We start from the raw sequence: 17,010 nt of genomic DNA, 5'->3' as shown, positions 1-17,010 counted from the left end.
GCTGAGCTGCGGATGCAGCCGGGGCTTCCCTGCTGCCTCCTGCCCACAGCCACCTCCTCCTGCCCTGACCTGGGGTTTGCATGCACCTCTGGGTCAGATGAACGCAGCCAAGCAATAAAGTGATTGCAGGGCTGCAGCCCCAGGCCATGCCCTCGCTTGCGTGTGCAGGACTCACCCTCCTGAGCAGCTTGTCAGCTGTATCCAGTTGAAAGATAAAACCAAGATGCTGATTTCTTGGTGACACTGAAAACTCCGTGACTTTTCCTCAGAACAGCCCAAATAGATCTAAGTTCCACATTAGCACTATATTTTCTGCATCCTAAGAGAAAACCCCAAACCCCACCACCACCAAGCCAGGGGTGGGGCTCTTTTTCTTGTCTGGCCAAAGTTCTTTCATGTGGGCATGTGAAGTTAAACACCTGCCAGTTGTCACCCCAGCTCTGGTTGTGCCCCAGCCACAGCCAAAGTAATTCACAAGGATGCGATTTACTAAGTGCTCTGGGATTCTCAGAAATGTAAGTCACTAGAGAGCCATTACAATTTTCTAAGCTCATCCTTAAGGGAGTAGTAAGTGAAGTTTCCGTGTTGGAGGTAGCTCTGGCGAGGGGAAGCGTTTTGCAGCCATCCCCACAGGGTTGTTAATGCATGCTTTTTGCTAACATGCCATTTCGCGGGAATTTTCACCCTTCTGAGCAATCTTGCATACGGATGAAAAGGAGAAAAAGTAGCTCAGTGGTACTCCAGGCCCTGGAGGCACCTTAGCTGGGCTCTGCTGGGAATACCTGCCTTCCTATGGCAGTGACAGACGAAGCAGCATGAAGTACAGGGATGAGAGAAAAAAGCCAGAATTGAGAAAAATGAGAGAGAAATTAAGATTTAAAAAAAAATGCATGGGGGGCCTGAAACAAAGATCAGAAAGTGGGGGAGATCCTCTGTGTATTTGTCCTCCCTGTTTCTGCCTTGGGTGACCAATGCCCAGAGCATCAGGGAAGGCTGGAGAGCCATGAAGCTTCCAATCCCCCATTAGCTCTGGTCAATGCCCCACCCAGCAGGATGGACAGAGATGTGGCACCAGCTGCCTCTGCTTCCCCCCCTGCAGATGACACCCCACATACACCACACCTCCTATACACACCCCAAACTGACAGAACAGCTGCAGCCTCACACACCTCAGGGAGACAGTGGGACAGAATGAAGGTGCAGAACAAGGGATTTTAGTGGAGAAATTCCCAGCTGATTCTTGGAAGTTGCAACACCCCAGGATGTAAAATCCGAGCAGCTGGCTGTTGTTTCTGGGCATTGCCTCCCTGGGTAACTCTTTCCAGGCCTAATATGCAAATAGGGGCAGGAGTACAACCTGTCCTGTATCCTCACACTGGCCACCACTACGTTCCAGACAAGGACTAGAGAAGTAAAGCAACAAAACCAAATCAGAAACTAAACTGTGCATTAAGGAGAAAAAAAACAGCTCAAGAAATCCATGTGGCACCAGTACAGTAAATAAAAACTGAACAAGTGACCTCTTCTTGGTCCCCTTGGAGACAGTGGGATTAGCAGAATTCATAGTGCTCCTGCTGGTTTCCATGATCAGGGGCACAGAGGGGACCTGTGTGGTGCCTCGGGAGGTGTGGGAGGCAGAACTGAAAGGGACCAGAGAGATCCATGAGGGCCCTGGCAGGGAGGAAAGGTGGGCTGGTTTATTTATTAAATACAAGCCTACAAAATCTACTTGGCTTTGGTCTAGCCAGTTCCTGTCAAGGGATACAATAGTCTGTGGTGTGAGCAGAGCTACAACGATGCCCTCTAGAATAACCTGCCTCCGGTTCTTGTGTTTGGCAGATTTCTGTGGCTAAGGAAGCCTTCCCAGCTCCTTCCCCCATGGCCCAGTAAGTCCCATCTCAATGAAAAATGCCCTCACTCTGGAGGTTCAGGTGTGCAGGGAGAGAGCCAGACGGTCCCCTGCCCACAGCTCACAGCAACCAACCCATTTTGGCGTGCAAAGGAGAGCTGCTTCCCACCAAAAGCAATCAGCAGGAAGAAAAAAAAGGTTGAAAGAATGTTTCCCCAAAGTCCAGCTAACTCCTCAAACGAATTCCATATCTTCTTGGCAAAAATGACATATCTGAAAATTACAGAAAGGCATTGAGTCCCTGCCCGTCACATAAATCCGCAGTTCCCGCTGAATCATTCGGAATTGTGCTGCCCTGGACTTTGCCAACGCAGTCACATGTCTGCGTAGAAATCTAAATAAAATTCGTGTGCAAGTCAAAGGAGTAAATTTCATGAGTAACTAGAAATTGTTAGTTTTTGTGGTATGTTGGCAGCTTTTTCTTATTCTAGTGCTGTTTCCTGAGCAGACTCTGTAATATTCCATTTCAATCCCTCTGAGCTGACGGGAGAGCGTGTACGTCGCAATCAAAGTGATTCATGCAATTACATGAGCCAGTGCAGAGTAAGGGAGTGAGAATCCCTAATCTAGAACATTAGCACTTATCTCTTAAATGCTCTTTTTTAACATACTGCAGAACCATCATCTTATTCCTTACATAAGGTTCTTCATGGACTACTATGACAACAGCAGCACTGAAAAACAGCGTAATGAGACACAAGGAACACTGGGAATATGTCACAACAGTGGCTCATTACAATTATTCTTATCTGCCCTCAGAAATAAAAAAACTTATAGATGCTTTTTTATTGCTGAAGATCTTTGTTAATCTGTTTCATTTTTATTAGTGTATCCACGAGGCTCTTTCTGTTTACACACTGATCATTGATTTGGTCTGTAAGAATATGTAACTAAATAGAGAGGTGTGGCCAATCCTATGAGGTGAGAATATTCCTGAAATTGTGCCAGAAACTTTACAAAGTTTGTTGATCTCTTGGAAAGGGCTTGGAGATGATCTACCAGAATCACTTGATGGTGATGAAAATGTTGCTGTGTAGTGAGAAAGTAAGAGGGCTCAATGTTAATAAACAGATGTTTATTAACATTCCCAACTTTTAATTACATGCAGAAAGTGAAAATTCTGTAAGTTAGAGGGCATAATATTATCTGGTAGTCCAGACCAGTGAAATTCAAACAGGGAATAAGGTTTTAAGAGTTGGAGCAGTTTGCTGAGGGAAGCGGTGAATTCTTCATTGTTATAAGTCAATATTTGATTTCTCTTGACATCTGGACTAGTTTAAAACACACCTTACCTCTCTATATTCAGGATTCACTAAGGGAATTTATGGCATGATTTAGTAAGAATGTAGACAGTAGTGCCTCTTCCAATCTTAAAATCTGCACATCCCTTTAGACTTTTCAAAAATTATTTTATTTGACGTCAGAAGAAGCCAGACCTGAGCCTGAGGGGCGTGGATGCTGCTGCTCTCCTCACCTGCATCCCATCCCGGGGCAGATACGTGCTGACCTCTCAGATTTGCCTACAAGTTCACACAAGCAGCAGCCTCGTGGACACCTCCAAAGGCAACTACGAGTGTGAGAATTGCATCTACCAGCCTGAATTGCCTTTCATTTTCTGTGCGTTACGCAGTTACACAAACCACTGTCTGTGTGATCCGGGATCACACCAGTGGGTGCCCAGACTTGCTAAGCCTTTTACACCTTGGATCCCAGCTGGCATTTAGAGTCTCAGTGAGATCTGCAGGTAGGAAGCCTCTGTTTCTCAGCCAGCCTGCTGCTGGTAACCTGCGCAGGCGCTGGCCAGCTCCAGCCACATCAGAGAGAGAGACAGAAAACATGAAATTAATTTACAAAAATCTTTGCAACTCAAGAGAAGGTAAATGATAGTTGAATGAATGCTGGAGACCCAAATTAATGTCAGCAGAAATGGCCTCATCTGCCTCCTGTACAATCCACAAAAGAGAGGACAAATGATCAAGAAAGGTCTTGGGCTGGTCGCCTGTGAAGCCTCTGCTTCACTGAACATTACATACTGACCTAAAGCAGAAATGTTGGGTGAGAGCTGTAACCCAGGTTACAGCTTAGAAATTCAGATATTCTTGCGTGACTTGTGTCTTCAGGTTATTCCAGCCACTAAAGACAACTGATTTGATGTCTTCCATACTTTGGGTGAACTTCTACACCCAGACAATAAATCTATATAAGCATCTGATGTAAAGACATTCTTCCTGTACAAGAGTCAGCAAACTTGCACCACTTTGCTGAATCCAGACCATTGTCGGATATATAGTTTGAAAGATTAAACAAATTAGATACTGTCATTATTAAGAGGGTTTTCAGGACAAAAAGATAATTTTCCTGTCTTGCATTACATGCTTTTTCTCATTTCTTTTATGAGAAAATTATCTTTTTAGATAGCTGATGTATTCACATTCTTAGTCTTCAAAATTCTATAAATTCTGTAGTGCATTATCACTTGAATAGGCCACAGAATTTTTTGAATGCCTACTCGTAGAGAGCTTTCAGTAAAATTGAAGCTTTGAGAAGAACCAGAGAGATCTACCAACTGCACTGAAAGCTAAAAAATAGGTATTTCACTCCAGGTTCTTAAAGAAACTGAGGACTTTTGGATGATCATTAACATACTGTGTCAAATCTAAAATATTGTGATTAATTCAGAGTTTAATTTGGAGATTACTTTGGAGATGTTTCCTAATTGTGATATTAGATTTTTTTTGTGGTGGAACAGGTTTAGTGGATTTGTGAAGGTGATCTGACAACGGGACTTTCGGGGTTCCCTCTTGGGAAGAAGCCTAACCCTTCTGAAGCAGTGGATCCTACTGATGGGTGCTCCCACATGGAAGGAAAAAGGTTCTTCTGAGGTAGATTGCTTTGCACTGGGATAGTATCATGATTGTCAGTTGGACAAGTATTTACGTGGAGGAATGGGGATGGTACCTGTGTTAATTGTGATAAAGAAGAGGCTGGAGAGCTGCTTCTGCCCTAGACTGAGTTGTTGTGCTCTACCTCACAGCCCCAGGTGTGCTGCAGGGTGGATTTGGTCTCATACCAGCAAAGACTGAAAGGATACAAAGAGAAATGTTACATGTTTCAGAATCAATTTGTTCAGTAAAAACCCAGCTATGAAAAAAAACCCCTTTTCAAATGAAGAAAACTAGTATGAGGCTGCTCTTCAAAATGGATCAAAGAAATACAAGAACTTCTGTAATTCTGGTGCATTCATGAGATGGGCACTATGAAGATTTACAGTTAAGACATGTTGTGGATTTTTACTACTTTAGTAGTTTAATAATTACCTAGGAGGTTAATGACACTGAAATCCAGAGAGTCACCTCCTCAACTCCGACTTTTTTAAGGACAGAAATAATTTAATTGGATTTAATTAATATTTCATTACAATTTTGTAATCACCTAAAGGCCATAGAGATGTGTAAGGTCTCTTCTAAGAGTAAACCACTTCTAGCACAAGTTGGTAGTAAGAATATTGGTGTTAGGGTGGGTTCTAGCAAGTTTACATCACAGCCATTGTAATGTATAATACTGCTCTTCCAGGCTGAGGACTGGCAACCTTTCATAAATGGAACTTTACTTTTACTTTTACATTTTACTTTTTATGTAAAATGACTTTTACAAGTAATGACCGAGTCTACATAAAACTTAACAAAATTCTTCCCTTCCCCCCTATTATTTCTCCTTAATTCTATAGTGTTTTTTAGGGATCAGGAGGTTTAGAACTGAAAGTGGTAATTTGTTTTTGAAAGTTCTGGGCACCTGGGGATTGTGAAAATAATTGTCCTGGTTTACATTAATTTTTAGTTTCTGGGACACAAATAAAAATTTAAAAGAAGGTAATCTCTTCACCTGGTTTAAACTGCCGATGCTTCAGGCAGCAACATGGATTTACAACAGCTAAAGATCCATCTCAGTTATTTTTAATACTTTCACGTCAAAATTGGCTTATCCCAATTTGCTTTTAAAGCATCCTTGGAGTAAGGCTTTATTTACTCAGCCCATATTTGTCTTGAGTGCACTTTATGAAATAACTGCAAGCACCCAAAAAAGGCCACGTTTTGTAATGAAAACACCTCCAGACAGACTGACCCCCCGAGGGGATGCCACTAAGGAATCGATTCGACAGCTCCTGACCGGGACTGAACCGAGCGGGAGCTCTCCCAGACACTCAGTGTGTTATGTGCCCCCTTCAGCTGCACTCAAACTCGCCTCAGCCGAGGAATGAGACTGTTTGAGGGCTCAGGGAAATGAGGGCTCTGCAGAGGTTTGGCCTTCCTGTTTGGAAAAAAATATATATAAATTGAAAACTCTGAGAAAACAGGGACCTACGTGTGAGAGTGGGATGCACTGGAGGAGGGGAACAGCACAGAGGGCCCAGAGAGATGGAAATGGGAGCAGGGAGGCAGGAAAAGGGACAAAAAGGGAGTTAGGAGGGAGAAGAAAAGTTAAAAGAAGTATAAAGAGTTGGAAAAGTAAAGAAAATAGAGAAGAAAAACAGTGAGAGAAGCAGAGAAGGAAACTCTGCGTGTTTTACTTATTGCACTGGGCTCTGATGTCCTCCCTCCTCAGGTGCCCAAAGGTACCAACATCAGTGGTTAAATGTCGGCTTATGCTAAATTTAAGCAGTGTACATCTAGAATGAGGAGCTCACCAAAACCATCAGGCCATGGCCTGGCATTACTGCTGGAAGGAGCTAGTGGTGCACTTCTCTGAAATAGGGGTCCCTGCTCCCCCCTGCCCATCATCTTCCCCCTGGATCTTTGGGAGGAGCAGCCCTGCTGAAGGAGAGAGCTGTTCTCCTCCCATGCCCCTGAGTGTTGTGGGAGTCAGGAGGGCTCAGGCACAGGCAGGGGCTGCCTATGGCATGAGAGGGAGAAGCACAGGAGAACAGGAGATCAGAGGGGGTCTGGGCTTCCAGTAAGAACTGGGATTGATCCAGTTCTTACTGGGACTGTGGGGTACATTTGTTTTGATGAAGCTCTGCCCCAGACAAAGAGAGGTGCAGCTTGTGTGTCCCCCTACAGCCATGCCCACTTCTGCCAGGGCTCAGTAGAGGTCATTTTGGGGCTGCAGCTGGTTTCTGTTCACAGAGAGGAGCAAGGGCAACAATGGGGCTGGGGCTGGGGCTGCTGCAGGCTGGAGAGCTTGAGACGTACAAGCAGAGGGGATGCAAGCACCAGCCCAGGCTGGCTCCAGTGGCTGTGGGTAGCCACTGCCCCACTGCAGGCTTTGGGATCCCCCATCCTGCTTCAGGATCCCCTCCAGACTTGCTGTGTGCAGCACACAACCTGCTGTGAGATGTCTCCAGCAAGCCCTGGGATGAACCCCTAGACCTACTGCGGGATGTCAGCTCCAGACCCGATGTGGGACATCCCCTGTACCTGCCACAGAATGTCCTCCAGTCAGCCCTGGAATGAACCCCCAGACTTGCTGTGGGATGTCCCTGAGCCAGCCCTGACATATCCCCAGAATGCTGTGGGACATTCCCCTGCAGCCCTAGAATGTTCCCCGAGACCTGCTGGGGGATGTGTCGTAGCCATCCTTGGGTTGTCCCACCACACTTGCTGTGGAATGCCCCCCGAACGCATCCCCAAAATGCTGTGGGGTGTCTTCTTCCAGCCTTGAAATGTTCCCCCAGACCCTCTTTGGGATGTCCACAGCATGCTGTGGGATGTCCCCCGGCCAGCCCTGGGATGTTCCCCCCGACTTGCTGTGAGATGTCCCCCAGCCAGCCCTGGGACGTCCCCAACAGGCTGTGGGATGTCCTCCAGACATACTGTGGGATGTGTCCCCCCCGCCGTGAGCTGCCCTCCGCCGGTGCCTCCCCTTTCCCCTCTCCCCTCTCCCCGCACCTGGCGCGGTGTGTGCGCTGGCGCCCCGCGGCCGCGGCGCTGCCGGGCGGGGGTGACTCACGCCCGGGCTTTATAACGCCGGGGCGGCCGCCGCGCCCGGCTCCGCTGCGCCGCACCGCGCCCGCGGGGATCGCCGGGGCCGGCACCGCACCATGCGGAGCCTCCCGCCGCTGCTGCCGCTGCTGTCGCTGCTGGTGCTGCTCGTGGCCGCGGGGCACGGCGCCGTCATCACCGGGGTGAGCGCCGCCGCTCGGCACCGACGGCACCGACGGGACCGGCACCGGCACCGGGAGGGCTGGGGCGGGCCGGGGCTGCGGGGGAGGGAGGGCTCCGCCACGGCAGCGGGGACGGGACTCGGGGTCTGTGCGCGGTGAGTGATAGCGGGACTGCAGGGGATTTCCTGGGATGAGGGATGCCAGGAGAGAGGGGGACGCTCTGCCAGGAGGATGCCCGGAGATAATCTTTCTTCTGGGTGAGCACTGTCGGGACGCGGGGGTCTGTCCGGCAGCAGGGATGTCAGGGCGGAGGGGTCTCGCGGAGGGTGAGGGATGCCAGTAGCTGCAGGTCTCTCTGGGATAAGTGATAGCCAGGACGTGGGAGGAAGAGCTGTGCCAGGCGATGAGAGATGCCAGGGCTTGGGGGTCCGTCTGGGATAAGTGATATCGGGACGTGGCGTCCCTCTGGGATGAGGGATGCCCGGAGCTGCGGAGCTCTCTGGACTAAGTGTTATCAGAGCGTGGGGGTCTCTCTGGGGTGAGGAATTCCAGGATACGCCAGTGTCTCTGGGGTGGGTGATATCCGGACTAGTGGGTCTCTGGGATGAGGGATGACACAGTGTGAGGTCTGTCCCTTTGGGGTGAGGGATGTCTGGACTCAGTGAGGGTTTGTCTCCGGGCTGGTCTGGGAGCGTGCAGAGATTCCAGCTGCTTTTCCAGAGCTGGAGCTGTCTCTTGTCACCCTCCATCCAGCCCCAGCTATCCCCAAACTTGTCCAGGGAGAGTCTGGATGGGGGCACTGCACTGCTCACTGTGCACCCAGAGTTCCTGCAGCTCCTCCAGTCCCTCCACATACAGGGCAGGATTGCAATCATCACAAAATGCTGCTTTTTTCCTTTCGTTTCTTTGAGTATGACTGTGCTGCTTTTTCCCCTCGATAGCCACCCCTTGCAAATGAATCTCTGTTGTTGTTGTTGTTTTTAGGCTCGAGATTTACTTTGGTTGTGGAAATATTTTTTTCCCAAAGAGATTATTTAACCCAAAGCATTGCATCACTCTTAAGTAAAATGATTTTTTTTTTTTGGTAAGTGTTTGCTTTGGATTAATAACCCAGTACTTGAATTCCTTCGAGAGCTTACATATCTTTTGTAACCATCAGAAGTTGTACTCGCAGCGGCTGATTTCTCCGTGGCTGTCCAGACTCCCTGTCCGGACCACTGAAGTCCCTGAAACAGCTCATGGGCATTTCTCTGGAAGTCAGATCAGTTACCAGGACTGATTATCTTTTAGAGCAGACAATGTGAAGGAATTTTTTAATATTTGATAATTTCAAGTTCCTTTTAAGCAGAAATATTCCCAGCAGTGGAGGAGCAGTTTATCTGTTATTAGAGTTGTGGTTACACCTTTAAAGATAATTGATCCGTCAAATAAAGTAATTGTGAGGCACAGAATAATAGATCAAGGACAAAGCAGATTCAAAAAGTAAAAATAGAGTAGAACTAGGAAATGTTACTTCATTAACTATTGCAGAGCATTTCTGCTTAAATCACTTTGATGCATTTTTGGCTTCTGATGAACGGGCAAATCTCAGATGAGAACTGACGCAGGTGTTTGTGTCCCCATCCTCTGAGCCTGCAAGGTGCTTTTCCTTTGCAATTTAAGGACTTGATTCAAACTTTCCTCACTTCAGTGGTGGTTCCTGTGCTGACTCCGGTTGCCTTTGCAGCTGGCATTTCACCTGGGAAATATTCTTGGGCTGATTTTCCGCAAAACTCTGTTTAAATGGGGTGTTTGTGTGTTGCCCCGGGAAGATTAGGAGTAAGCAGTATGAATTACACATTGCAGATAAGGTGTGGGCAGGAGTGTTTGGGTTGAATATTTTCAAAACTTGTCATGCATTTTTGGAAAGGGAGCCTGAAAAGCTCTGCCAGATGTAAATATATATGGGTGTGAGTTTTAGAAGGAAATTGTTCAGCATGGACATTGAGACCCTTGCTTGCTAGGACAAATGCAGGTGTGTTTTTCAACTGAGTGGTGCTTCACCCCAGGACTAGTCCCATGGAGATGGATGGGGTTTGAGGTACACAACTGAGAAAAAAAGGGAGCCAGGAGCTGACTGATGAGAAATAGCAAAGCCTGTGACTCCAGCTGAGCAGTGGACACCAGTGTGCCAGGGGCAGCCAAAATCACTGGACCTGCATTTTCTTCTTTTCTCATTAGGGCAAAATTAGATCATTAGAGTGCTTTTTTATTTATTTATTTGTTTTGTAAGAGAGAGGTCAGAAAGTGAACATTATCTACCTGGCAGGCTCTAGTGGTAGTTTTATGGCCATATTAGTCTTGCAAGTAAATACTCTGGTGTTTGGGCTCACCTGTAGCACAGAGCTGTGTATTTAGGAGCTGTTTGGGTTACACACACTGTTTAATAAATTTATCCTCAGGCAACAGCTTCTTCCTAAGCTTCTGGCTGATCTTTAAATATATATTTTGATCTGGCTTCTGCTGGTCAAACCAGTGCAATATTTACCCAGTAGAGTACAGTCTAAAGGCATTTATCATGTAAATCCCAAGGTCAGATCTGTAAGCTTGTCCCTCCAGAGAATGTTTATTCTGATATGTGTCTTCCCCAGAGCCATTATCATCTTTTACGTACATTTTTATGAGCTGCCTGTTTACGTAGTGCTGACCAGTGTCTTTGGTCAATCACTGCTGGTATCAGACACCAAGAGCAGTGAGTTAATTAAGCTTACATTTGGGGTGTAATCAGAACCTTTAAATAAGGGCATTTCCCATCAGAGAAAGGAGACTGGTTTTTGCATTAAATTCATATAGTAAAAAGCCTGATAAGCTTTTGATTAAAAAGTAGCTGCAAGATGTGCAGTAACTTCTTTTCAAACCCTAACATGTCAATTGCTCTTCATGGTTTGTGGTTCTTGAAACATACCCACTAGTTTGAATTTTGGTTTGTGCTTATCTAAGCTGTATTGGGTAAGTGGCTAAAATATTTTTTCCCTCCCCTGGAGGGGAATGCAACCACAGCAGCATTTTTTGGATGTGGACACTTCGGCAAACTTTTTCTTAAGACCTCTTTTAGTTACATGTAATTCTAGACAACAACCACAGAATCCATATTTAAACTTCTATTTTAGTTACTTCCACTTGGAGTTCTCTTACAAACTATCATGCAGTCTTGCGAGGGCACTCAACCCTATGATATTATCATAAGAAACTAGAAGGAGTAGTTACTTAAAAGTTATTAAATTAATGGTTGATTTCCTGTCTTAGCTTCTCCATAGACTGTTTTGGTGACTGTTTTGGTGACCGTTTAGTGTGGTTGGTCCTTGCTCCTGCCTGAGCTCACTGGGGCGCTGATCTGGGAAAGCGAGCAGCATGTGCCATGGTCCATCAGTGCTCAGAATTTGGGACTACCAATCACTGACAGTCCCGGATTTGGCCCTGAGCAGCTCCATGTGTGGTCCTGGCTTTAAACAACCTGGGCTCAACTCCAGGAGCCTGTACGTTCAGATCTGTAGGAGACACAAGTACTGCGAATCAGCCGTAGACCTTATTATTCAGCCTTAATGAGCCATGGTAACTTGTGGGGTGTCAGAGGCAGCTCCTGAGCACCTGATCTGTCCTATTTCTGGAATACATTTATTATTAATTTAATTTGCCCAATGCTGTATTGAACTCCAGGCCTGCGACCGAGACCAGCAGTGCGGCGGCGGGATGTGCTGCGCGGTCAGCCTGTGGATCCGCAGCCTGCGGATGTGCACGCCCATGGGGAATTTGGGAGAGGAGTGCCATCCCTTGAGTCACCGAGTGAGTACGTCACCAGGGGGGCTGTGGGACTGGAGCTGGCAGGGCAGAAAGGAGCAGGAATATCCTGCACTGCACGTCACACTGCATAAAAACTGTGCGTGGTGAACGGGCAGGGAGACATCCCATTCCTTACCATTCCCAGCCATTTGCATCTGTGTGGAAACAGCGCTGAAGGTACCTACGTAAGGAAGTGCATTACTGTCAGAATTATGCAGGAGAGAATCAGAGGATGAAAGCACTACATGCTTTCCAGATTGTTTCCTTATTAGTTTGTTGTTGCTGTTTTGTTCCGTTACGTGATCTGAAACAGCGTTAGTGGTTCCCAAGCCCAACCCTGCCAATCCTTACTCGTGTGAGCAGGAATGTAGCAGATGTCACTGCCCCCAGTGGAAGTGGACAAGATCCTATCACAAGCATAAAAATGTCACCAGCCAGTATTGGGGCACTTGGTGCATTGAGAAGCCATTGAGAAGTCCATGCTTGGACTTGAGAACACTCACCATGGACTCTCTTCTCTTCTACCTATTAATTTCAAATCTATATGTGTGTATACATATATACACACATATAAATAACATTAGTTACATATTAGTACGTTATTAGATGATACACAGAATTATTAATGTAATGATTTTAACAAGGAGGTTTATTTAAGGCTGTGTAATTATGTATATTATGTGCAGTATGAAAAAAAGCTGTTTATTTAGAAGTAATATGAAAGACTGAATGGGATATTACCAGGGAGTTTGAGAACCTGGTGTTCTTCAGAGCCATCCTCAGGGAAGAGCTTGGCCATCACAACAGGAAGATACCAAGGCAATAAATTCAGCTAGTTAGCTGCCTTTCTCACTGTTTCATCCAATGCCTGACTTCTCATCTCAGTATCTATGGCTTATTTTCTCAGTTTTAAGAAGTTCAAGGCTCTGTTCTGTTACAGTTAAATTTTTAAATTTTCTGCTGTGATATGTTCATTTTTACCATGTAATGTAGCAGGTTTTTCTTGTAAGGGGTCTTTATACTACTAAGAGTCAGGATAAGAGAAATTGTCTTCTAGGGTTTTTTATGAGTTTATTGCTACTGGGCAATAATTTATACTCTGTGATATATTTTAAGGTGATTGCCTGCATAATTACAATCAGAGAAGATGCCTGTCCACCCCAGACTTAGTCAGGCACTGATGTTTGTAAGCTTTATGAGGTTAATTTTAGATTTAGATTCCTCACCCCACTGCTCTTCCTGACAAACACAAAGCAAATTGATTTACCATAGTATGCAAAATGAGGTATTTTTAAGGATGGAGTGTTTGTTCAATGGTTCCTCCCCCCTAAATATTTGGATAGTGAGCAGCTGGTGCCCTGATCACCAAAACCTTTCATTTGCATGCAGGACAGGTCAAAAGCAGGCACCAGCATGGCCATGGCACCACAGGGACCTCCAGAGGAGCCTGGAGATGCCCTGGAGGAGATGGCTGGCAGTTGGGGTTCCACCTTCTAGTTTCCTTCTCAGTCCCAGATGGCATTTTGAAGCAGGACCAGGCAGGGTTTGAGGCAGAACTAGGCAGGTGAGGTTGCACAAAATGGGAGTCCCACTGAAAGGAACGTTTCCTTGCAGCAACTGTAATGTTTTGAATAAATCCCCTGAGCTGTTGGAAGGCTGAGAGCTCAGGATGTGGGTTTTGCTGCAGTGCTGTGCATGGGCACCTGATAGGTTTGATTGCCATGGGGAGTTCTCAGCACCTGTGGTTGGTGACCTCCCTGCTCACGCTGAAGCAGAGGGGCTGTGGTGGGTGGCTTGGGGAAGCCCAAGGCATCCCTTGTGCTGAGGATGCTCTTCAGACAGTGCTGGCCAGGAGTCTGGTGCTGGCCCAGGACACTGCAGGTGATGTGAGTCCCCCTCCCACCCACCTCCCACCCGGCAGGGTGTCACTGCAGTCAGGCTGGTTCTTGGTGTGATGCAGCAGGGATTGTGTGAGACTTTCTCCCTTTGGCTTTTTTAAAGAGAAAATTTGCACGCTAACAAAAAAACAACCTTGGAATATTAAAATTCCAGGCTAAAAACACCTAGAAATCTGGAAATGAGGGAATGAGGGTTGCCTGCCTGTCTGGCAGTGCCTTTGTACCTCTGTGCTTCCTTCATTGCACCCAGGCGATGCTCAGTGTGTGTTGCCAGCTGGCAGCACTGCAGTTCCCAGCCACGTCCCACTGCGCTGTCCTGCTCAGCTTCTGTAAAAGACAGAGCTTGTGATCAAGTTGTTGAAGAGTGTCAGTGCATGTGCATGTCATGGCACAGTTAAATTTGTCTAATGCAGTCCGTATGTGCTCCCAGCAGCACAGCGTGGCTGGAGGAGGGTGGGATGAAATGAGAAAACTCTGCCCTGTGGTGGAAAGGATCCTGCTCCAAGGGAGGTCAGATGAGGTGACCTCCAGAGGTCCCTTCCAGCCTGACTACCATGGGATCCCAAGGTTCCTGGGTCCTGCTCTGTGCCCTGTGACAAGGCAGGAATCGGAACAAACAGAAACCCCTGCACAGTGACACCACAAAATTTGATGCTGAAGGCCACTGTCGTTTCACAACAGACTCCTTTATGAAATGGGAGTAAATGGAGAACATGTGTCACAGATGTAGATTTACACAGCACCATGACTGTTAACATTTTGCCCTTAGCTGTGGCTGGACCAGGATGTATGACAGGGTTGGCTTTGCCATCTGCTCTCCACCCCTGTGCCGCAGCTCGTGGGGAATCTCCGGCTGTGGAGGGAGGGAGGGGGACAGCATTCCCTGTATTCCCACTGTTCCTCCGAATCCATCCCCCCAAGCACTGCTGCCACAGTGCTCCCTGTCCCTGACGTCTGTGCTCTTTGTGCCCAGGTTCCCTTCTCGGGGCGGCGGATGCACCACACCTGCCCGTGCCTGCCGGGCCTCACCTGCGGACGGACTTCCTCCAGCAAATTCAAATGTATGCTGCACTTCAGAAAAGAGGATGTCTTCTTTTAGCAGGAGCTGTTCCGGGCTAGAACGAGCCACTCGCTCTTCTCATTTTCTCGTTATTGTGATGAGCAAGGTACTTGCCATGGGGAAACCCTTCACCACACTTTCCTGCCTCACCAACTCCAACAGGAGATGAGATGCTGTGCTGTTGTGGCCAAGGTTTTCAGGAGGGACTCGCAGTGGCAGATGCTTTTATTTTGGGGTAGCAAAATGATGTCTGCTAAACCAAAACTTCTGTCTGAGAGTAGGGGCTTAACCATTTCTGAACCATTTCATGGTCTTCATGGTTCCAGCTTAAACCCAGAACGAAAACATCCAAGTTTATTGTCAGTTTTGGAAAATTTTGGCCAGATTTTTACATCTTGGAATACCTGAATTGAACTGAGAGTTGAATAAGTGCATAGTGTGAAGCATATGAGGATTGCCAAAAAACTGTATTTACATTGCATTTTGTATCTTTATTAATATTATTAATATTATTAATATTATTGTATTTGTAAGTTAGGCGCATCTCTAGGAAAGAGGTTTAACCAATAGATGTAGTTTTTACACTTTTTAAAAGTGACAGGTGGAACCAAAGCATTCCAATATTCAAAGCATCAAAAGATTTTGTTATTTTAGTATTCTAAGATGAGAAGTTGTTGTTACTTGAATTGGTGTAAGACTACCCAATCATCTCAAACTGTGTATTAAGATGTAGTTTATATTAAAAGAAAAGGAACCCCGAAGTTTATTGTAATGGGCTGCCTGACTTCTTGTACATGTATCAAATTTGCTGTGTAAAAATTCTGTATCAGAATAATGGCAGTATATTATTTGATTTATTTTAATATTATAACATTATTTTGTCATTGTGGTTTTTCATTTTTATTCAGCATAATCTGTTATCCCATACTCGATTCACCAAGCTAGCAGAGCTCCTTACGGATAGCTTAGCAAAAGATTATGTGCCTCTGGCTGCTTTTAGGGAAACTTGGATTTTACAAGGCATGAACTCCTCAATCAAGCTGCAGTCTTAGACGATGGAGGAATCTTGGTGTAACTAATATGAGAGGTTTTTCTTGGCACATGCCTCAAAGGATCAACTTTAGCTCAGCAAACATAAGATTTGTGGGTTTTCTATGAAATACTGTGTGACTTCATATTTACTTGTCAGTCCCCAGAGCTGGAATTCCAATAGTTTGTGTGAGATTCACACGTTTCTTGCTCTCAGACATGCAAACATATGCTGGAACTGGAAAAGTGAAGTCATTCATCTTTCAACAATCAGTGCTTTGCTGATGATGGTGGGGGGGGATTGGAGAAGTTGGCACACTTGTATCAAGGCAAAGACCTGTATTACTTAGAGGAGAAGAAACAACACGGTGAGTTTACCAGGTACCTTCCACTGGGCCCCACAGCCTCCCTGAGGAGACAGCAAGGAACAACTGGGCTAGTTATTTTGCCAGATCCTCGTGGATCCTGCACATGTTAGAAAAATAAATGTCTTGAGGGACAGGATTGCTCAAGAGAGCCCAACCCCAGGGCACCCACCCCAATGTCTCTATATTGGCCTGTGCTCATTCCCATGCCAATGCAGTGACAAGTGAGCACTGCAGAAAGTTCCATAACCTGGGCTTAAAAACAACCCCCAAACCTGATCCTACCACTGCCACTCCCCAAACACCCTGTGCACCCACACAGTCCCAGTCTGCAGAGGCAGGACACACTGGGAGTCTGGGAGTTGCTTTTCTGTCCAGGTCTATCACTATAAAATAAGCTTAATACCATGGACTTCAATTTACACTCAAGGGAAAATCAAAGAGAAAAATAGATGTGTCCCATCTCTTGCACAAAAAAACACAGTAGGAAACACCAGGCCTGCTCCTCATCACCTGCTGGCATAAATCACCAGTGACTGCACTGAAGGTAGTAACCCTGGTTTATATCATTGTAAATGAGTGGACAATTATATCTGAGGACTGTCTCAGACCTGCCAAACTGAACTCCTAGGAGAGTTCATCAGACCAGAGCAGAGCAACTTTGTAGTTGTAATTTGTGCCAATTAACTTGTGGGATTAAGCATTTATCTGGGTAATGAGAACAGCCCCAATTACATGAGTTCAAAGTTCACACCATCTAGAGCAGGTGGAAGTTCTCATGTCCTGCAGATGCTCCTGGACAGGGCATTTGAAAGGTGAAGCTTTGAGAG

At 46.2% G+C, this 17,010-nt stretch overlaps 1 protein-coding gene across 2 annotated transcripts; it reads left to right on the top strand.

Moving 5' to 3' along the window:
• The first annotated feature begins 7,894 nt into the window (after positions 1-7,894).
• PROK2 (prokineticin 2) lies at positions 7,895-15,670 on the top strand. Of its 2 annotated transcripts, none has more exons than XM_027700746.1 (3): positions 7,895-8,030; positions 11,706-11,831; positions 14,700-15,670. In XM_027700746.1, exons 1-3 carry the CDS (start codon positions 7,947-7,949, stop codon positions 14,823-14,825), a joined length of 336 nt encoding a protein of 111 aa, XP_027556547.1. In that variant the 5' UTR covers positions 7,895-7,946; the 3' UTR covers positions 14,826-15,670. The 2 variants fall into 2 exon arrangements, with proteins under 2 accessions (XP_027556547.1, XP_027556546.1); XM_027700745.1 differs by having other exon boundaries at positions 11,706-11,835.
• The last annotated feature ends 1,340 nt before the right edge of the window (positions 15,671-17,010 follow it).

Source organism: Neopelma chrysocephalum, unplaced genomic scaffold (assembly GCF_003984885.1).
Source record: "Neopelma chrysocephalum unplaced genomic scaffold, ASM398488v2 Primary Assembly neopelma1_147, whole genome shotgun sequence".
Classification (NCBI taxonomy): Eukaryota; Metazoa; Chordata; class Aves; order Passeriformes; family Pipridae; genus Neopelma; species Neopelma chrysocephalum.
The sequence above is the reverse complement of the archived record's forward strand: the minus strand, read 5'-3'. Positions and strand labels throughout refer to the sequence as shown.